At 44.8% G+C, this 22801-nt stretch overlaps 2 protein-coding genes and 1 non-coding gene across 8 annotated transcripts in view; 1 reads left to right on the forward strand and 2 right to left on the reverse strand.

Moving 5' to 3' along the window:
- The window catches only part of JAKMIP1 (janus kinase and microtubule interacting protein 1), a 93443-nt gene that overhangs the window by 36044 nt on the left and 34598 nt on the right, over nucleotides 1-22801 (reverse strand). For 5 of the 6 annotated variants that reach the window (XM_056855993.1, XM_056855990.1, XM_056855991.1 and 2 more), the window contains 7 exons: nucleotides 17633-17761; nucleotides 16229-16357; nucleotides 15031-15114; nucleotides 8295-8357; nucleotides 6519-6617; nucleotides 2882-2983; nucleotides 1747-1800 (listed from right to left, as the gene is read on the reverse strand). In XM_056855993.1, coding sequence (XP_056711971.1) covers nucleotides 1747-1800; nucleotides 2882-2983; nucleotides 6519-6617; nucleotides 8295-8357; nucleotides 15031-15114; nucleotides 16229-16357; nucleotides 17633-17761 — 660 coding nt within the window. The remainder of the gene's footprint in view (nucleotides 1-1746; nucleotides 1801-2881; nucleotides 2984-6518; nucleotides 6618-8294; nucleotides 8358-15030; nucleotides 15115-16228; nucleotides 16358-17632; nucleotides 17762-22801) is intronic. The other variant, XM_056855992.1, reaches the window with a different exon arrangement.
- Nucleotides 10068-10139, forward strand: TRNAA-GGC (transfer RNA alanine (anticodon GGC)). The gene has a single exon. It is a non-coding gene; the product is annotated as a tRNA-Ala (tRNA).
- On the reverse strand, nucleotides 17637-20251 carry LOC130483079 (uncharacterized). The gene is made up of 2 exons (XM_056855996.1): nucleotides 20146-20251; nucleotides 17637-17761 (listed from the first exon to the last, which is right to left on the reverse strand). The coding sequence occupies exons 1-2, from the start codon at nucleotides 20249-20251 to the stop codon at nucleotides 17730-17732; spliced, it is 138 nt and encodes a 45-aa protein (XP_056711974.1). The 3' UTR covers nucleotides 17637-17729.

Consider the following 22801-nt stretch of genomic DNA (forward strand, 5'->3'; position numbering starts at 1 on the left):
GCCCAGCTTTAATTTAGATGAAAATTTGCAAAGGTAAACACTTTGCCAGGAGCTACAGTTACAATACCTCTCTCTGGTTGATGAGTATACCAGGCCTCTGGAGGCACAGAGCCTGAAATTCCAGTGGGGGAGCCTGGGAACTAAGGGGAGGTGGCTGGCCCATCAGAGGCGGAGCCTGTGCTTAGAGTCGAGTGATCCCTAGTGGCGACAGGCATCTGATGGCACCTGATTTCAGGTCAAATCTTAGAAAGTGGCAACCTCACAAAAAGGATTTCTATTGAAGGCTCCAAATCACCGGAGGTGCAAAGGTGGTTCAACAAGGCTGTTGGGAGGCTCCGTGCAATTAGTTCACGGACCCTGCATCAAGAACTTTAGACCCACAGTCATAATTTTTACTATAACATTATTCCTATCTATGCCATTCTTAAGAGTTTTGATGCACAGAATATGGAGAAGTCATGAGAATGCTTTGAGAATGCTTTGTTGTTTTTAATATACTAAACCTCTTGTCTTCTCCTCTAATTATTCCTGCTTGAGCAGCTGTCTGTCTGGCATTTCGTAAAAGGAGAGGACCAGACTTAGATTCTGACGTAAGTACAAGCCCAGAGACAAATCCTGTCAATTGAATGGTCAGCACCTTCTCAAACGCTGAGCCAGGTAGAAGAAGAAGAGTTGGTTTTTATATGCCGACTTTTTCTACTACTTAAGGGAGAATCAAAACGGCTTACAATTTCCTTCCTTTCTCCTCCCCACAACAGACACCCTGTGAAGTAGGTGGGGCTGACAGAGCTCTAAGAGATCTGTGACTAGCTCAAGGTCACCAAAGCTGGCTTCATGCAGAGGAGTGGGGAAACCAACCTGGTTCACCAGATTAGCCTCTGCCGCTCATGCGAAGGAGTGGGGAATCAAACCTGGGTCTCCAGATTAGAGTCTACAGCTCCAAACCACCGCTCTTAACTACTATACCACGCTGGCTCTTTTGACAGGGGCTGCCATGTAACTCACCCATATTAGTTACATGTTGTTCATCTGATTTGCTCAGGATGCCCAGTGACATGAGGTGTATCAAGCCAAGACAGGTAAACATGCCGCATCAATGATACATCAGAACCTAAGAGCAGGCCCTGCTCGATGAGAGTCTAATTGTGACCAGACAGATGTCATGGGGAGGCCCCCAAGCAGGGCCCACTGCCAGCAACTGGACTCAACTACTGACCCCCCGCCCCGCCCCGCAAGCATCTGATGATTGGTTAGCTCTGGTTCTGAAAAATATACCTTGGCAGAATTTGAGGTCCAACCCGACACTGCCAGTGAAAACATTATACAAATTTTTAAACCATTAAAATTAGCTACAAAACAGAGGAGAATTGGGGCGTTTGTTGCATTTCCTTGGCTTTGGTTATTTTGTGTTTGGCCATCTCAGAGGAGACAGAAAAGGCCAAGAACATAAGAACATAAGAAAAGCCCTGCTGGATCAGACCAAGGCCCATCAAGTCCAGCAGTCTGCTCACACAGGGGCCAACCAGGTGCCTCTAGGAAGCCACAAACAAGACGACTGCAGCAGCACCATCCTGCCTGTGTTCCACCGCACCCAAAATAATAGGCATGCTCCTCTGATACTAGAGAGAATAGGTACCTTTAGGCCCACTTTACCCAGTACGGAATCCATGCCAGCATGCCACAACATCTACCAAACACCATTCCAAAATACGTAATTGGAACTACATAAATAAATAAATTAACTACCCCATTATCACCAAGGATATCTAGCTTCTTCATAAGTTCGGAAATATTCACATCCTGGAAGAGAAAATTTCAGTATTTATTTTTCACTTGACAATCAAAATCATATGTATTTTTATAAACTTGACTGTTACAGACTATTCCCCATTAATTAGGCCAGAAATAAATGCTGTGAAAGAAATTCTGGTGTCAATGGCAACAATTCCCATCATATTCCTATAAAGGTGAGTCTCTGATTTTAGCCTAACTCATTACAGGAAAGATCACGTATCTGAAGAAGTGAGCTATGATTCATGAAAGCTCATACTTTGCCAGAAATTTTGTTAAGACTTTAAGGTACTACTGGACTCTTGCTCTTTTCTACTATAATTACAGGAAAGTAATGTAAGAACAGTTCTAAAAAGCTACCTATGAACAACACAACACCATCTAGTTACTAATTATATCCTATATTCTGATATAGGATATATAGGATTCTGATTTTGTTCAGTAACACTGAATTACCATTAAAATCCCAGCCAACATTTCAAATTGCCTCCAGTGAGCAAATTTTCAAATTGCCAGCACAACACGGGAAAGTATTAAAGAGTCAGTGACCAAATCATGCTGGGTGAGCTTGGCAAAAGCAACCAGATGCTCATTGTACAAAAGAAAATAATGTCACATTATAGTTAAACACGAAATATTTTAGGTTAAACCAAATTCTCCATGAAAGTGCTTGGCATCTAACAGTGAATGCTGTTGGACTTCACAGGGGCCTAGAGCCTGCCACAAAAGGTGGAAGTGGTATAACTTCACAAGGCAGCAGGAATCATATATACAGAGCTGAAGGTGGGGTCTGATCTTTAACATCAAAAAGGGACCCAGCAATGAGGGGAGATGAACCCTCCCCAGCCTTACCTCTCAGCAATCTATCCCCCAAATTATTTTCTGCTCCAGCTTGGCCCTAATTGCAGAAGTGTGCCAGGGACAGGAAGAGGAAACCATTTCCCTCACTCACACTACCCAAGTTTGGGCATTAAAGTCATGCCCACCACTTGCATGTGAAGAAAGCAAAAGCCCGCTGCCCTTTAGCATATCTGCCACAACCTGCAAACTCTTCCAGCTACCTCACAAGAATGGACAAATTCACATCTACCTTTATTCCCTCTTGCTGACAGAATAGTTGAAGTGCACTACCACTATTTTCAGCGAAGGCAGACATTTGGAGGTTAAAAGCTGGTGACCTTCGTTCTCTCTCCTGAGGAAAGATTTTGTTCAAAACAAGAAAATACATAGTTATGAGAAGATCCCCGCCCTCTCCAAGTCATTCAAGCCAAACAAAAAGGAAAATGACATATATCACTGCATGGATGTGTGAAGGACTGATATGGAACACCCTTCTCAAACCAAACTGGACAGGGCTGTACCAACAAGTCCAAAATGTCACCTGAGATTATTTACATCAGAGAGAGGTTTCCAAGATGGTAGACAAAAGGCAAGAGGACAGCTTTGCAGCTGCTTTAGCCTGCAGCCTAATAATAAAGCACATCTCAGTACTGAGAGAGGTGGAGAATGTCTGGAATCGGCAACCCTGACTGGATCACAGCAACCAGCAAGTTTTTTGCACAGAAGCTTCCGCATGCAGTGAGGAGTTCATGAAGACAGAAGCCACTCTGGAGCTGACAACACAGAAGCAGATTGGAAGAGGACGGCCCTTCCCTCTAGAGTAGCAGACAGCAGAAGCAGCCTGGAGTGCTGGGTTGGGCGCACCCCTTAGGTAGTCCATGCCTATCCGTAGCTTGCCTTAGATTTTCTCAGTCACTCCCCAGTGTTTTATGTTGATCTAACAGACAGGTATCTAACAAAAAGACATTTACTTGGAAGTTGAATGGGAGACCTTCCTCAGGCCCAGGAATCATTGGTTGCAGTACTGTGGGGGTAACTGTCAGCTAAGGTTTCCTGGCTTTCGGCCTCTGCCTATCCCCCCGCCGGCATCTACACCTCAATGGAGACCTGCCCGGCTAATCGTTAGTGTGTTACCAGGTCCTGCGGAACAATGCCTGGGAGCCCTTGCAATCACCTAGCTATTTCACACATTAGTTTCACGTATGGTTTTTCCTGTTAGTAGTTACCGGCTGTTACCTTCTGTATTGTTTCCTTATACCTAAGCCATCAAGACAACTCTGCCTCAACTCGGCCCTTTTGTATTATGTCCTGAAACTAATCAATCCTATTGTATGTATCCTTTAAATGTACTGGTGTTTCCCCATGTCTGCATTCTAGCCTTATGTCTCAATGGACCTACTGAACTCGCTGGCTTTCTTAAATGAAACTTTTTAACTTGCGATTATGTCTGGAGTCAAGTTCCTTGTGAGAGAAATGCAACGAGGTGCTGGAGTCTCACAGTAACCAAGTTTCTTTAAGGATGAAGGGCAGAAGAGCTTGCACCTTCTTCAGTGTTATTTAAAGGATCTGGATATAACCATAAAACCCTTCATGGGGTAAGGATCCATAGAATGCACAGAACTAGCTGAAGGACTGGTCAGTCCAATGTGGCTTTTCAAAACCTTGGGAATCTCATCCTACTTTTCAAAAATGAGGGAACACTCACTCCAGCTGAGGCGAATCATTGTGCAACTTTGCGGGAGCTTCTCACAGAAATAGCACCAGGTATCATTTGGATTATTTTCAATATCTATCAAACTTCTCATTTCCCCCCATGAGTCAGAAAAACAACTGACAATAGGAAGTACTATTCAGACAGAGCTTTTTCAGTGGTGACCCCCCCACCTGTGGAATGCCCTCCCCCATGAAGCTCGCCTGGCACCTACTCTTCTCTCTTTTTAGGCATCAGGCCAAAACATCTCTTCTTACCCAGGCTTTTTATTGTGTTTACAGTCAGGTCCTAGCCCAAGAACTGGTTTATGAGACTCTTTTAAAACCACTGCGTTTTTGCACTGATTTTTATTCTCTGGCTGATGTTTTAACACTGAGTTTTTAATATTTGGTAATAGTAACTCAGGAGCCCCGTGGCACAGAGTGGTAAGCTGCAGTACTGCAGTCCAAAGCTCTGCTCATGACCTGAGTTCGATCCTGACGGAAGTCGGTTTCAGGTAGCCGGCTCAAGGTTGACTCAGCCTTCCATCCTTCCGAGGTTGGTAAACTGAGTACCCAGCTTGCTGGGGATAAAGGGAAGACGACTGGGGAAGGCACTGCCAAACCACCCCGCAAACAAAGTCTGCCTCGTAAACGTCGGGATGTGATGTCACCCCATGGGTCAGGAATGACCCGGTGCTTGCACAGGGGACCTTTACCTTTAATTTTAACTATTGTATTTGGTTTTATGTTTTTATTTTGTAAGCCGCTAAAGCTGGAGAAGCAGCATATACATTTCCTAAATAAATATTGATAAGCAATAACACCTGTCACATAAATTATTGCAGAGAGCTTAATTTGCAAAGGTGCCAAAAGCCATCAATCACACCACCTTTCATAGGTGCCATATAAGATGCCTGAAAAGGGAAGCATAAGGTGTTGCTCTGTTAACTAAAATAAGCCAGTATAGCGTAGTGTTTCCCCACAATATTATACTAATAGTCTGGCATTAATTTTAAACTTTGAGGGTCATAAAATAAGACTAAGCTACATGAAATGGCAGCCGGTGGGGGCTGGGAGGGGAGAGTGTGCTTCCATAAGACAGGGAGCGCAGTGGGAAGTTCCACACTGAGGACCGAATGGAAGTTTCCCTCCCAGTGTGGAAGGGGCACGTGCAAAGGGGGCTGAAATTGCAGGACGAGGCTCCCACATTCTTTCCACAACAACAGCTCCTGCTCCCCCTTTTTGAAAAGACGTGAAAAGACCTAATACAAACTACACATCATTTATTCCTTTTACACCATGAGCAACACTGAACAGAAGAAGAGTTGGTTTTTATATGCCGACTTTCTCTACCACTTAAGAATCAAACCAGCTTAGAATCTCCTTCCCTTCCCCTCCCCACAACAGACACCCTGTGAGGGAGGTGTGGCTGAGAGAGCTCTAAGAGAACTGCCTCAGGTCACCCAGAAGGCTTCATGTGTAGGAGTGGTGAAACCAACCTGGTTCACCAGATTAGCATTCGCCGCTCATGTGGAGGATTGGGGAATGAAACCCGGTTCTCCAGATCAGAGTCCACCGCACCAAACCTCCGCTCTTAACCACTACACCATGCTGGCTAGACAGGAGTTTGCTGAAAATAGTAGGGATGCTTTCCCAGGAAATAAAACTTTCCCCTATGTAAAAATTCTTCTATTGTTGTTTCACCAAGAAGAAGAGATTTTTGTAATTAAAAAAAACAACCATGTCACAAGTATTTTACCTTTCATAAAATGACTGAACGTAAACTTTAAAAGAAAAAGGACTGACATGATGGATGTGTCAAACTTTTCATGCAGAGATGTGTTAATCGAAAGTGTCAGAAATGACGCATGCAGGAAAGGAATAGTCATGGTAGTGGAACAAACAAAAGGCAAACACACTGATAAAGAAAATATTTTATTGGATGCAAAACAAATGCTATATATATAAATTAACTATGTTACAACATCATAAAATTAGTGAGCATTCCCTCCAAAAGTGCACTAAGGCAGTGGCATTATATTCATTGCCCACATATTGTTGCAGACATTCAGAAAATCTTATTAGTTTTCCTTTACGCATGCACCCAGCACTAGTAAATCTCACAGGAATTTCATCTTGGGTTCAAAGACAAGCTCGGATCCATTTGAGAGTTTACAACTGAGAGAGTCTCTTACTTCCAGCTCGAGGACTCGGAATTCCAGCAGTTCATTCTGGTCTTTGGCATCTTGCATTTCACTCTTCAGCTGGTTCTCTTCCTGCTCCATTTTATGAATCTAAGACAGAACAAAGTATCACATGACTGTGGGCCAAGACAGAAGTCACAGATTCAACACACACAGCAACGTATCACCTGCAGAAATAAATGCAAGAGGAACTTCTATCACAGACAGAGGTTCATGCTGCTTTAGTGTTAAAGAAGTAGGTTGTAAACATACATGCACGCGCTTGTGAATTATCACAAAAAAATCCCCCCAGGAACATAACCTACTGTCCCACCTCAGCACTTCACTGGCATTGCTGAAGTCAACTCTATTCAGCTGGCTTTCCATGGAGACCATGTGACAAACAATGTATACTCTAAGTTTTGTTTAACCTGACAATTTAAAAGACCATTTTGAAAAGTTAAAAAAAGATTGTGCTTCCAGGACACAGAACTTATGACAGATAGAAATGCAAGTGACCATTTAGAATGCATTCCTTTCTAAAACCAGGAATAGCTTTATTACAGGCCAAAGGTTTTTTTCAAACACATATGTTATTTCTTCATTTGTCTGCCCGGATTGCGCTGGGTTTTTCCCCCCCTTTTCCACATGCTATTTGCTCCCTCTAATAGTTGCTTTGATATTTCATTTCTGTATTTCCGACTTCTTTATGACCAATTTAAAGTGCTTGTAAATAAGCTGGAGATACCGCAATGAAATATTGAAGCAACCACTAGAGGGAGCAAAACACACATGGAATAGGGGGGAAAACTTCAACACAGTGCGGGCACACAAGCACCAAAATAAGATGTAAGGAAAACCCCAAGGTATCTCACAAGCACAACTGGCAATGCTCTCAGCAACATAGAGCAGGTGCCTAAAGTAGCCACCTCAATGCGGCTCTTAGCCACAGTTTCTTTCCCTTTCCAAAATGCCCCTGAACTGTGAAAACAGCAGGCACCAGGTGCATTGCACAACTTGCTCTGAAAAGTCAGGGAGGGAACCAAAGTGATCCGACAATGTGATGCTCCCTAGCGCTCCATCACTGATCATCACTGGTGCTATCACTGATCCTAGCCTGATGGCTGCTGGACCCTCAAGGCCAGCCCCCTTGCTTGCAGGGAGCCTGGAAACCAGTCTTGCATCTGCACTGAATCGTCCTTGCATACCTCCAGAATTATTAATCTCAAGATTAAGGAAGAGCCAGAGAGGAAAACGTGCCCCCTGGCATTTGCTGCCATCAAGTGTCCCTACTAACCTGTTGAAAAAACTGAACCAGCATAGTGCTTATTGGGTGGATGTGGTTTGATCTAATTGTGAACAGTTTTAGCCTGGCAAAATACGTGGACTGAGCTGCCTGGATCTCAAACCTTCAACAGAAACATGCTAGTTATGGGATGGCTAGAACACTGCTCTATGGCATACATTATTCCAGGGAGTTCCATACTGGCTACAAGGCTTTCCTGTATTTTTAAAAACAATAAAACTAAGCCGCTGATGTTTATTAACAGAAACAGGGTCTAAAACAACAATGATTTATCATTGCTGAAAGATCTCAGCTATGATCTGTACCATCCTCTGCCATCACAGTGGGTGCTGATTTTTCTGGAAGCTCCTCTGTTATCATCCTATTTAATGACCTTATCAAGCCCCCACACACACACTCAGACCCTCACTTTAAGTCACAATGTGTTGGATTTTATTACAACTAGTGCAGGTAATATTGAAGTTGTCATTCTCTTCACATACCTTTTCTAGCAATTCCTGGTTTGTCCTGATCAGTGCCTGCTTTTCTTCTATCCATTTAGAATCCTACAAGACAGAACACGCGGCAATAGGGTAAGTGTGCCCATCCCATGAAGGACCAATGAAACAATGTGAATTCATCAGCAAAACGGAGAAGATCCTTTAAAAATCAAATATAAGCTTCTTCATACAACCAGTTGCTCTTGGACCTATTAGAGAAGTCTGATATTCTTTCTACAGAGCAGAAATGCTGTTTGTGGCCTGGTTTTGTTGGTTATCCTCCTTTAAAGTTTTATTTGAAGTTATATAGAGATGAGGGGGGAATAACATCATACATGGTGTAAATGGCCCTGACCTGGATAACCCAGGCTAGCCTGATCTGGAAAGCTAAGTAGAATTGGCCCTAGTTAGTACTGGGATGGGAGACCACTAAGGAAGTCCAGGGTCACAACACAGAGGCCGGCAATGGCAACCCCCCTCTGAATATCTCTTGCCTTGAAAACCCCATGGAGTTGCAAGTAAGTCACCCGTGACTTGACGGCAAAAAAAAAAATTGATGCAAATGAGTTCCAGAATCCTTACTCAATAGGGTAAAAGGACAGAATGAACATTGGTGCGATGCGGGACATTGAATGGAAAATAGCTCCTTTGAAGCTATTGGGAACTAATCTCAGAACTCAAGGGATTTATATTTCACAAGACTTCTTGGCACTTAAGTACCACAACCCACCACCGGGCCATCATCACCGACTATCAGAAGCTGCAGTTGGAGGCTGGCAAGGTTCATTTCAACGGCCTCCTGAGAAACACACAATTCGTATCAGATTCATATCACAGCCATGTTTCTCCTGGAACCGCTGCAAGTACCACAATAGTCGCTCCACATTCTCAGTCACAACACTACCCCAAGACCGATACAGTGTTGTTGCCACAGCAGTAGCCACCAGCCCCGGGGAAGATTTCTCTGAATAATTTGGCTAGATAAACTCGAGTTTAGCTGGTCTATTTACTTGTGGTACAAGTCGGCAGGGAAAAGGTGGCATTCCTCTCTCTTTCTCTCTCTCACACACAATAAACACTGAAAAAAACAATCTTAGCTTTACTTACAACATTTATCAAAATTATTTAATAGGAATTAATTCACTTTGAACAATGATTACTGCTAAGATTAGTTCTGCCCTTATATATAACACAAAAACAACCAGTTTCAAGCTAAATTGCATAAGCAGTTGTTTGGGTATGGCAATATTCCACCCAACCTGTTTACTTGTTCCGAATTTCAGAAGGAACGCACTTTCCTAATCAAATCTCAGATGACCTATGCCATTAGAAACCCAGCATCTTACACTCTCTGTTTCCCATTTGGAACATGGCAGTTATTGCACCAGCCCGCTGTACAGGGATGCCGTGCAGATTATTGGGATAAACGATGCAAAGCATATTTTCCTGCACTCAGGAAAGAGATGAAGTGCAGTTATGGTGATGATAATCATCTATAGTTTTCAGAACTTTTAAAAACTTGTAACAACCCAACACCACATTGATGAAAGTCTGTCCTGAGACCTTAAAAATTATTTTTTAAAAGACTGCTACATCATGAATTAGAAACCTTTTCATTTGCAATATCAAATTTATTTAGAAGAACAATGATTAGCATTTATATCTCGACACTCCACGGTTACAGAGTCAAAATAGTCCAAGAAATAAGCATGGTTTTCCTTGAGGCAGAGATAGTCACAACCACAGGATCAATGTTGCAGTAGTACGGTAGGAGGAGGAAATGTGGCTCAGTGGTAGAGCATCTGCTTGGCATGCAGAAGGTCCCAGGTTCAATCCCTGGCATCTCCAGTTAAAGGGACTAGGCAGGTAGGTGATGTGAAAGACCTCTGCCTGAGACCCTGGAGAGCAGCTGCCGGTCTGAGTAGACAAATATTGACTTTGATGGACCAAAGGTCTGGTTCATTATATGGCAGCTTCATGTGTTCAAAACAGTCCAAAGTGGCACCCTGGGCCATGGGCTAAGCTCAGCACCTCCCAGCTTGGAAACTGAAGCATAAGGGTACGTCACAGAGTCCCAGGCTGGTTCAGCTCCCTCTCTTGCATCCCTCCACCCAAATCCTTCAAGTGGGATACCCAAATGTTGCATTTCTTTAAGTGCTACATGTGCATTATCAGTTCATCCATTCATTTCCCCCTTGTTACCTTTCTAAAATAAAGTACAGATCTGCTGAAGGTATCTTGGTGACACCTCAAACACCTGCCAATCAGGGCCACTTACAGCTGGAATGGTTATAAATTTGGAGAACCATTTTTCCCACCTGGAGGAAATAGCATGTTGGGACAGTGAGGGTTCCTGCGTTAAAGAAGGCTCACTGCTCTAAAAACAAAAGTTATGTCAGTTTTCAAATACTTTCCAGATCTAATGACCCAAACTGGAAGCATTTAGAAGTCTACCTTTTGATTCCAGCATTCTGGAATTTACCTGCCTGCCTCATAGATTAATATTTTTGTTAGTCCTCTAAACTCTCAAGGGCTCGGGCAGGCCAATTTCTCTTCCTCTCTCTTTCCTTTTAACTGACACTCAGAAGTTCTTGGCATTACTTCTGGAGCCTGTTTAGTTCTCATCAGGCTGTTCTAAGGGTTTCATATGTTTAGGGGAGGGGCTGTAGCTCAGTGGCAGAGCATCTGCTTGGCATGCAGAAGGTCCCAGGTTCAATCCCCAACATCTCCAGTTAAAGGGACTAGGCAAGTAAGTGATGTGAAAGACCCCTGCCTGAGACCCTGGAGAGCTGCTGCTGGTCTGAGTAGACAATACTGACTTCGATGGACCAAGGGTCTGATTCAGTGTAAGGCAGCTTCATGTGTTCATGTGTACCTTTGGCTAACTTACAAAGCAATGTGTCTCTGAATTCTTAGGGAGCCTGCTAAGTAGGGGGCTCCGTTTTACCGCTCTCTCCATCCACACAGGCCAGCCCTGATTACATCTAGCGACATCACGCATTCCATTTGGTTGCAAATATGGCCGCTCCGCAAAGAGAATGGCAAGGGGGTCCAGAGCCAAAGCCAGCTTTCAACAGGAAAAGGCAAAACGTTTTGCCACCCCAAGTACAGCTGGTGCCAGTTTGTTCTTGAGGATGTCAGATGATGCCATGTCCAAGGTCTCCCTTCCTACCCTCAGCTCCATTTTTGTCAGGGTCTCAGCTAAGGTTGCCAACCCCCATGTGGTGGCTGGAGATCTAATGGGATTACAGCTGATCTCCATGTGACAGAGATTAGCTCCCTGGGAGAAAATGGCTGCTTTGGAAGGTAGACTGTATGGCATTATACTCCATTATAAGCCCCTCCCCTCTCCAAACCCCACCCTTCTTAGGTTCCACCCCCAAAATCTCCAGGTATTTCCCAACCCAGAGTGGTCAACCCTAGTCTCGGCATTCCAAGACCACCCCTGCAGCGGACAGAGAAGCGCATCCCACCTGTGCTGAGAACTACACTTACAGCCCATTCCTGAGCCTCAATGACGGAAGTCTTTAGGAGGCCAGGAATGGGCTGTGCCAGCATTCATACCCCTGTGCTAGCACCCATGCCACTTGCGCCATCCAGGGTGGCACGGATGCCAGTAGGGGGACTCGGACACCATTCTCCCGGCACTGCTGCAGCAGCGCCGCCCAGGGACGCCGGCTGGGGCTTATGCTGGCGTCCCAGGGGGCATGCCTGGGGTGTAGCTGCGATTAGGCATCTCCCTGACCCCTTTCGCCCTGGGTTCGCCATCTGTGAGAATAGCGTTGCTGCACAGCCTTGCTGTTTTCAATGGGGCAAAATGCCCCATTAAAAAAGTAAAAACCTTTCAAAAGGCTTTTTAAAACCTTTCGGTGGTGGGGGAACAGCTTTGGAGGCGCCATAGCGGTGCCTTGGCCACGCTGTCCCCGGCCACCGAAGGCTCAGGAATGGGCTGTGAGTCTACGGGAGTCTTGCATGAAGTCACGTGGGTGTGTGGCACCTCCTGGCTGGCTGGGCATCAAGCTATACTTCCTATAATGGCTGGCTTTGCTCACCACCAACCAAGGCCTCCTGAGGCCCACTGCTATTCTCAGCTTATACAGGATCCTGTCTGCCACCCCCCTGCTTCCAGTGAGTAGTGCAATGCAGGGGCCATCTAGCTTGGGAGGAACCCCAGGTTCTGCTAGGCTCTGGGGCTTCGTTTTGGAGTCCGCGGCACTGCCGTCAGCTCTACAACGGGGCCACATAAAATGTGACTCACAAATCCAGTGGGAGGATGCAAGTGCAGGCTGGATATGCCCTATCACTAAATAAAAGATCACACAATCTGCATTTGGGCTTTTCTACAGCAACCGGGTTCGATTCCCCACTCCTCCACATGAAGCCTGCTGGGTAACCTTGGGCCAGTCACAGTTCTGTCAGAACTCTCTAAGTACACGCAGAGGCAGGTAATGGCAAACCACCTCCCGACATCTCTTGTCTTGAAAACCCTACGGAGTTGCCATAAGTCAACTGTGACTTGACGGCACACACACAGAGCTACACAATGAAACATTTAGGTGACACCAAGCCATCTATTGCTTTAATTAACCATTTCTCGAGACTCTGAAATTCTGTATTGTCTCAAACTGTTGCAGTAGCAATGATCTCATCCCCAGATCATTGGTACTGCGACAAAACCTTTACTTGAAGAGCCTTCACGTGTGATCCACAGCCCTTCCCCTTACAGTGCCTTCCTATTTTCTTTGATGAGGGAAAACTGTCCGCCATCACTTGTATCTGCATTACACACATGGGATATTTGCCCGCTCAAAAGAAGGAACTCAAAACCCTCTTGTCATACAGAGCTTCATATAAGAGGTGGAACAACTGGGTCACTGAAAGGGGGTGAGAGACAGACGGGGCTCCCCACACAAGTCATCTGTTCCAAGTTCAAGGCCTTTGGAAAGTGGGTTTTTTCCCCTGCTTCCCCACAGCATCTTGATGTACTCCTGGGGTTTCTCCAGCTTTGCTCTGAAGTTTTGGGAAAGATCACCGTACAGCCTGGGTGGTTGCTGTGCGGGTGGGAAAATCCATGTTTTCTAGCCCTCATGGCAGCCATTGACCCTATCCCTGCTGAAGCCATTTCCTCCATCCCCATACACCATTGTAACAACAAGTGTAACAATTCTAAGCTTTCATTCTAAAAAGGTAAGTCTTTATCCTCTTCCCTTGGGGAGATATTAGGGAAAAGGCATATCACCACAAGGGAAAGGGCTAGAGACTTACTATTTTAATGAAAGCTGGGAATTCACAGAACCTGTTACACCTGTTGTTACAATGGCATATCAATGTAACAATAATCTAATGCAGATTGTTTTTAATTGCAAAAACCTGGTGGTCCAGGGGGAGGGGGTACCCATTATTGGGGGACTGGGGCAGGGAAACTGCTATGTGGTGCAGGGAAACTGCTACCGCCCCTTATCAGCAGCCACACTGTCAACAAGGAAACCATAAAATCCCATCCCTGTGTGGAAGATGCCACAGTTTCACTATTCACAATGCTGGCCAATGGTGTTAAGGTGTTCAGTGGACATACTTTGTATTGGTTTGCAACATTTGAATATTAAAGAATTTAGAAGGGTTGGTTTTTATACCCCAATTTTCTCTACCTTTTAAGAAGAATCACACTGGCTTGCAAACTCCTTCCCTTCCTCTCCCCACAACAGACACCTTGTGAGGTAGGTGAGGCTGAGAGAGTTCAGAGAGAACTGGGCCTAGCCCAAGGTCACCCAGCTGGCTTCGTGTGGTGGAGTGGGGAAACAAATCCAGTTCACCAGATTAGCCTCCACCGTTCACGTGGAGGAGTGGGGAATCAAACCCAGTTCTCCAGATTAGAGTTCTTCTCTTAACCACTACACCACACTTTACCTCAGTCAAAAATAGACTTATATGTGTCACTAGAGGAAGATTAAGTCTTCATTCCAGACTGACATCTTCACACTAAAACAATTCTTACCTATCTGCTATCACGGACAGTAATTTCAAAGGAACAGGATATGCTGCATAGATATTTAGTACTGGATTTTTATAGTATATATAAAACTTACATTTATATGCTTTACATTCATTCAGGCTTGTATAGACTTTTCGCTTAAAACAATAAATATGACATGATTCTTCTCTGATCCTGATAATCAGTTAGCATCTAGAAAAATTATATGGATAGCCACTGCTGTACTAAGATTTGCATAAGTACATGCTAATGGTATCACTTCACAAAAAGGTATCATGAGTACCAATCAGAATTGGCTCTCAGTTTCTAGATCTCTTGGAACAACCCTAAACCAGAAGAGTCATCTTGTAGCACTTCTCTTCAAATTAAGGTCATGTCACTCTGATCACAGTATTGCCAGACAGACAAGAAAGACACATAAAGCTGCCTGAGCCAGACAGCAAGTCAGAAGCGGGGCCCTGGTGCAGAGGGCCTTGCCTCTCATCCTGTGCATGTTTGCTCTCGACCCAGCTTCGCTCTCTGAATTCGACAGGGCTTGCTCTCGAGAGAGAGAGGACAAGATCACAGATTACACCATTCAACATTCATTGCATTTAATATGTTATTTCCATGGAGTCCTTAGTAAGCATTTTTCATTGGTAGACTAGCAGACACACAAATGCACCAGGAAGCGAGGAAGACGAGAAGAGCGGTGCTGCATGCAAGAGACAGAAAGAATCGACATGCAGCAGGAAGGGAGCCTTTTACCTGTCCTCTCTCATTCAGAGCTATCTCCAGGTCTTCTATCTTTGCTTGGCACCTGAGAAGATCGGCTTGAAGTTGCTCACGAGTCTGAAAAGTCAGTTTAGAGAACAGTTAACATTATCATCTTGACAATCTGGATACAAGGCATATTTCTGCTCTTTCTGCTCAGTCCTCTACCCACTACTCCAAATTATTTCTACAAATCAGTAACTGCTGCAAGCGACACTGGCACTCTACTGCTCCTCCTCTGAAGGGCCGCCATCCCAAGAGGAGTTACACCCTGTTAAGCCCACTGAGGTCAATGGGTTTCGGAGGGTGTAACTCTGGCTAGAAGAGATCTGTGAGTTGTCAACAGGCCATGGAGCTAAATGCTGTGTTGGATTTGGCATTGAGAAGGTAACAAGGAAAGGAAAGGACAAATGATTAGGGGGAATAATACAGGCTTACACATGCATGAACTGGTCCAGTCTAATTTAACTGGAAGGGAGCAGGAAACAGACTTCAGTGAACATCTGTTTCAGCAAGGCCTGTTTGCAAGAAGCTGCGAGTGCTTAAGCAGTCAATAGAGCTGCTGTGCCTGAACAACAGCGCAAGTGATTTCTAACCAACCCAGGATGAATTTTCCCTAGGTAGCGCATCAAGCAACAGAAAATCTTTGGGGGAAGCGTTCAGATATATTTGGACGAGTAACTGTCATGAACAGATTACTCAAGACCAAAGATGCTGCCAAAATCTGATCCCAGCTGAACTTTGGTATGGATTTGTGGTTCCGCCCATGAGGAACCACTGGCAAGCTAGTAGGCTATCCCCAGGCTGTGCTGGGCCTCAGAGTACCTGCCCAGAGTACCTGCTCAGAGTACGTTGTGTGATGTAATGATACCACCAACCCCCTGTGCTTTGTGACACACCAGATACACTTGTTCTGGATTCCATTTCGGAGTCCATAATGGCCCAGTCCACGATCCCAAATCAAGTCTGAAGTATTTCTACTAACAGGGCCCATTTATAAGTAGAGTTGAAGGAGATTTATTTCACAGTGGAATTTGATCAGTTCAGGTGGAATTCCATCACAGACACAACAGAAGATTTAAGCAGGTCAGCTGTTAAGCATGTCAAACAGTGAACCTCTCCTGATGCCCAGTCATCTAGAGAGCCAGATCTCTGTGAAAGCAGAATCATATTGCTTTAAAACCACAGTTACCCTGGCTTCTCTTTCTGCATCCAGAGTCCCTCCGACCTGCTCCTGCAGCAACGCATATGCCCTCTGCAGCGCTTGATATTCTCTGGTTAGCTGACAGAATCGCAAGTCGGCTTCTTCCCTCGGTGTGTTCTTTAAATAAATGTTTAAAAATGTTCTCTGCTTGGTGTTGCAAATATATTTCATGTTGTAGTATGATCATCAATTTAAGAAAAAGAAGAATTACAGAAGTAATTATAACAATAAAATTCCAGTGATATCCTTTGCAGCACACATTCCAGTACTTAACGAGAAGGCTGCCCCGGCTGTCAAGTGGGTAAATGAGCCGTTGGATTCCCCTCATGGCTAGATGCCAGCAAGCCTAACCCCACCATACTGCACTTATTGTGCAAACCCATCTGGTACTAGAAGCTTGAAAAGGAAAGGACCCCTGAAAATCCAAACATGAGCGACAGGAATATTAAATCTAGCTTCTAAGGAATGGCTTGCTTAGAAAACAAGCTTTACAGCCATGTAAAAAAATCTGGAACCTGTTTTGAGAATGCTTTCATTGATATACCCGCTCCACCTCTGGAAAACTCTCCTGCTCTTTCTCAGTCTCCGTTTTCCTCGTAGAGGGAAGCTGTGTGTGTAAAGTGCCATCAAGTTGCAGCCAACCTATAGTGACCCCTGGCGGGGTTTTCAAGGCAATAGATGTTCAGAGGTGGTTCGCTATTGCCTGCCTCTGCATAGTGACCCTGGACTTCCTTGGTGGTCTCCCATCCAAGTACTAACCAGGACTGACCCCTGCCTAGCTTCCAAGATCTGACAAGATCAGGCTAGCCTGGGCCATCCATGTCAGGGAAGTGAGAGGTTACCTACTCCTTTTTCCTTTTCTGCCTCAGTTTCCCATTTTCTCCTTTAAAATATACATCAGTGATGCCAAATGTAATAATCAGCCTATTGGCAAGAGAACGATCTGGAAGACCCAGGTTTAAATCCTCATCAGTCATGAAGCATATTGGGTGATCTTGAGCCAGTCACACTGTATGCCCCTCTCCGCATGATGTAACTCATAGGACTCTTGGATAAAACAGAGGAAGGGGAAACCACGTCCAACTTTCCCTGACCTCCTTGGAAGAAGTGCAGAATGAAAACATAATAGAGAAATAGATTGCGCAGTTGTACCCCCCCCCCAAAAAAAAAAAGAGAGAGAAAGGATTATGAATGTCTACACAGACATCTAAATACTATAAACAGAGTTTATATCTGCTGGAAATTGGGAGGAATCATTTCTCTAAAGAGGGAGGAGAGAGATTATTATTGAAAGATGGAGCTCATTGCTCATTTTGATGTTTCATGTAAAATCTCATAAAGTAATAGGAAAAGAAAAACTCTGTATATCAAGTCATAACCCAGTCCACTTACATCTTCCAAGTCCTCTTCTGGCGTAGCTGGAGTCCTGTCTGTCTTATCTGTGTTATAGGAGGTTACCGATGAGGTTTCTGAATCAACGGATTCTTCATCAAATCCAAAAAATGTCTCCACAACATGCCTCTGGAAAAAGGCCAATATTCTTTGTTACCAATAAGCACATTGGTAGGGCTATGTCAAAATGCCTTTTGTTTATGTCTTTAAGAAATAAAGAGCGGGTGAACCAAGTCCCCGAAATGCTTGTCCACAAAGACACCCCACACACACACCCATAATGTTTTCTCAAGTTGAGAAGGACTCTAAATTCTTCACAAATGTAAACAGTAAAAGACACCCTCTCAGGCCTCTCAGCCGCTCGCTTCTGTGCATCCCTGAAGACTCCTGAAAAGGGGAGTGAGCGGCTAAGGTCTACGTACAAATTGCCAGCCACAGCCCAGGACATGTTTCCTCCCTTCATCCAATGTTTTCCTGGAGGGAACTCCAATATAGTATTCAGGGAGTTGAGTTTAGCAGCAGCTTCCTGTTAGATTTTGCGAACAAAAAAGGAAGCAGCTCTGCTTTTTCATGGGTCGCAACTGCACATTTTACTCTGGTCACAAGAGGAAACCATCTTATAAAGGAATTCTGTTGCTTTCCATATTATTTACTTAGATATTCAACATAATCCCTCCCCGGGCCCCTTTCTTCCGAGAGTCATTAAGCCATCAGAGCCTCCCCCTCCTCCTCGCCTGACCATCCACACATCTCCACCAAGCCCACCTCTATGTCAGGCAGAGGAGGCGGCTCCCAGCAGACAGTTGTCTGCACATGTTCAGACAACTGCTCTGAGTTTTGGGGAATTTTTCTGTAAGGGGTTCTACAAATTTTGAGAAATCGCCCTCCTGTCAACGTGGCACTGATCCACAGATTTAAATAGCTGCTGTTGGGGCCATGGCTCCTGTAGCCCCAGGAATGATCTTTCTGGGAGTCAGAAAGAGCTACAGCAATGCAGAAGAATGTGGGGCAACTCTGTGCCTCTTCTGCACACGGATGGGGCAATACTGACTAATAGCTCCTAGAAACGCAAGTAGCACCAAAAGGACACAAGGAAACAAATGAAAAGGACAGAACTTCAGAGCATACAGCCTACATTATATAATTTTTCATGGAAGAGCTGTGACAATTAAAAGAATCCATACATAAAGGTATCTACACAGAGCTGAGGGCATCTCTCCTTACTCCTCTGTTAGTTTCTTCTCCAAGTCCTATGAGGAAAGGTTGAAGGAGCTGGGTATGTTTAACCTGAAGAGGAGACGACAGAGAGGTGATATGATAACCATCTTCAAGTACTTGAAGGGCTGTCATATAGAGGAGGGTGCGGAGTTGTTTTCTGTTGCCCCAGAAGGTCAGACCAGAACCAACGGGGTTGAAATTAAATCAAAAGAGTTTCCGGCTAAACTTGAGGAAGAACTTCCTGACAGAGTGGTCCCTCGGTAGAACAGGCTTCCTCGGGAGGTGGTGGGCTGTCCTTCTTTGGAGGTTTCATAGCAGAGGCTAGATGGCCATCTGCCAGCAATGCTGATTCTGTGAACTTAGGCAGTTCACGAGAGGGAGGGCAGGAAGGGTTGCGTCAGTGTTTGGCTCTCGTGGCCCTTTCTTACATGCCCAGGGAAATGCCAATTGCTACTTTGGGGGTCAGGAAGCAATTTTCCTCCAGGCCAGATTGGACAGGGACCTTAAGGAGTTTTTTGCCACCTTCTGGGAATGGAGAAGGGGGTCACTGGGTGTGTGTGGGGGGAGGTAGTTTAAATTTCCTGCATTGTGCTAGATGACCCTGGAGGTTCCTTCCAACTCTATGATTCTATGAGTCTAGGGGCTGCCATCTAGGGTCTACCATCTCCTTTACCTTCCTTACCAGAGACTTGCAGTTGCCAAATATCTGTGGCTCCGCGACTCTGTAATACTAATTTGAATAAAGGCTGATCAGCACCCTAGATTTAATCTATGGCCACTTACTTTGGTTACTCTATTTTTAACTTTTTAAAAACTATTTTACCCTATTTTTAACTCATTTTAGCTCATTCAAGTTTGTTTTAATCACTTGATTCTGCCGTTCATTTTGATCAGGGTTTATTTTCCCTAACCAAACAAGGGCAGACCACTTATACCAATCTCACCCTATGATGAACGTATTGCAGCAACAGACCACATCATTTGTGAGGATTAACAAACAGAGTTCAGAATAGTAGAAAAGGGCAAGAGTCCAGTAGCACCTTAAAGACTAACAAAAATATTTTCTGATAGGGTATGAGCTTTCGTGAGCCACAGCTCACTTCTTTAGATACTTAGAGTTCAGAATAGGTTGCCATTTTCACTATTACTTTAAGAACACCAAGATCTAGGAACTCAAGTGGACAGAAAACCATCTCTCTTTTACATTCCCTTAACCAATGGCTGGAATGAAAGACCAATCCATGAAGTAGAACTGAACATTACAAGAATATGAAGCAACAACTAAGAGCTCTTACCTTCATGCTTATAAGTCATTTCTTGGCAGCCAGAAAAATATAAGCACACCAGAGCACACAGGCAGACGAAAAAGGAGAAATACAAGACAAGAATGATGTATTCCATTCTAATTGATGCAGAGGCTGACCACTTTCTCTGTTGAAACTCTTCTGTTCACGGAAGAGAAAGGAGCTCCCCGAAGTTTGCCAGGTTCCAAAGAGCTCTATGAATTTATCCTACAGCCAGAAACCTTAGGAAGAGTTCTCAACCATGTCACTTGTCAGAATGCACAAGCCTGAAACACCTGCCAAGTATTATTCTGACTCAAGACATCTAGAGATGTAGGAAGCAAAATGGGCCTCAAAAGCAAAATACGACATTAACGGTCAGCACACACAACCGTACGCCTTCCGCGGCTGCACTGTATACGGAGCCTCTCCACCCTGGGGGCTGCTCCTGGAGCTGCGAGCTAATTGGAAGCAGCGTGCCCCTCTCCCATGACACCCCAACAAGCGTGCCTAAAGAAAGGTAGGGTAGCAACAGTTACCTGGTGCCAGCAAGGGAACAACTGCATAGACTTCCATGGAAACCACCTCATTCCCCCTACTGACAAGGCCTCACAGCTTAACTGCCACCATCCAGCGCAGAGACCAGTAGCCCTGCACAAGGTGTGCGGAGCATAAATGTGCCAGATACTCAACTGAAAAAGCCAAGCCCACATAAAACAAAACAACAACATACACCCCAGGATTTCCTGCTAACATGACCTGGGGGTGAAAATTCCTTACTTCAAAAGGAGTGATATTTTTGAAACTCTCCTCCAAACCACTATTTAACTGAGCTGCCACATTTCCCATCTGTAGTAGTGCCAAATTCCAAACAAACTCTTAATTTGGCAACTTGGCATACACCAAACCACAATCCAAAGCCACATTTCCACTATGCACAAAAAGTCGTTCAGATCAGCTCTATTGTCACTAGGAAGCATGGCTGTACTGAAGGCAACTATGAACATTCGCAGCTGTTGAGCTTGACTGTCAGATGAATCGGCAGCAGTGTTCAACTGCCCCTCTGGGCTCTCAAGGTGGGCATTTGAACAAGCCCTCTGACTTGCGCGTCTGAGCTGACTCTCTCACCAGCTCCTCCGCCCTGCCCTGTAAGCCTCCTTCTCCTTTCAACGTCAGCACTGCCTTTGCCCCCCCACCCCAAACAACGGCTTTCATCCTGCTCTTCTGCAAGTGAGCCAGTGGTAAAAAACCACCTATGGGTAACCTCATTTCCATGTGTTGCTGCAGATCCCTTGGTGGTGCTGAGTAACTGGTGTCCACATCCTCGTTTGAGAACAAGAACCACCCCAGGAACTCTCTTCATGGCCTTGAACCCTTGGTAGCCTTCACTTGCCCTACCTACATCAAGATAAGGAAAACCCAACCTATTATCACAGTCATATTCTACAGATGACAGGCGCAACACTGTTGAAAGATGGTAGAATCACAGAGTGAACACAGTTAGATAGTCAAGGAAGGGGCTGATCAGGTGATCAATAGAAGAGATGAAACCAATTCAAGATCTCAAGCAGAGAAAGCTTCATGAAGCTTCATGAGGGTCCGACTCCTTCAGTGTTCATGCTGCCTCCAATCCCTTGTGGCTAGCCTACTTCAAACAGTAAGGCAGTGGGGAATTGCATTCTGGGAGAATGGAACAAATCAAGGGTGCCGACGGGCTGCACCATGATCCGACGCAAATCCATTTCAAATCAAGTCCAACTGTACTTGGTAGAATTCTGTCTCAGGTAAGCATGCGCAGGAAGGCAACCTCTGTCTCCCCTAATTTCCTTTCGGAATGAACAAAATTCATGCCACACCAAGGGGGGTGGGTTTTTTAAGAAGCTCTCTTGGAAAACTGTTCAAAAAAGTCCAGCTTTTCTCAAGAGCGCTCTTCAGGTTTCTAATACCAGCTTGGAGAGCTTCCTAGCAGCACTCCCAACAGTTACCCCCCCCCTTTCCCAAAACTCATTCTTGGAATCAGGTGGGGCTGGCTCATCTTGCAGGTGTTGATGCAAGGACTCAGGAAACCAGAATATTCTATTAATGCGGAAGAGTTACAAGCTGCACACCCGCCCTGTATTGCTTGGAGATTGTGACCATTTATTTGCCTCTACCAGCTTCTGGACTGAAGTCCCTAGTCAACTGCCAATAGCTGGACTGGTTCTAATATCCTGGCGGGGGGGTGTCTTACAAAGCTAGGGATCCTACAAACCGTATAAGTGCTTGTAAAAGTTGCAGCTTATCAGTATTCCAAGCCAGTGTGTTGGTCTCTGTCCTCCTCTGGATACCATCTGATTTGTGTAATCAACATTTCACTTCCTCCCAACATTTGCTTCCTCCCATTCTCACTCTTGCTTTGTTTTCTTTTTCTTTTTTAATCTCTACTCTCAGATGCCTATGTGTGCAGGTTTCTTTCTTTTTCCTTCTCTTTCCTTTTATCGTAATTTCTTGTGTACAGTTCTGGCCACCGTAGTTCAAAAAGAACATTGCACAGCTGGGAAAAGTACAGAAGAAGTCAACCAATATGATTAGGGGAACATAAGAAAGGCCCTGCTGGATCAGACCAAGGTCCAAGTCCAGCAGTCTGTTCACAGTGGCCAACCAGGTGCCTCTAGGAAGCCCACAAACA

The sequence above is a fragment of the Euleptes europaea genome, chromosome 9, assembly GCF_029931775.1.
Source record: "Euleptes europaea isolate rEulEur1 chromosome 9, rEulEur1.hap1, whole genome shotgun sequence".
Taxonomy (NCBI): Eukaryota; Metazoa; Chordata; class Lepidosauria; order Squamata; family Sphaerodactylidae; genus Euleptes; species Euleptes europaea.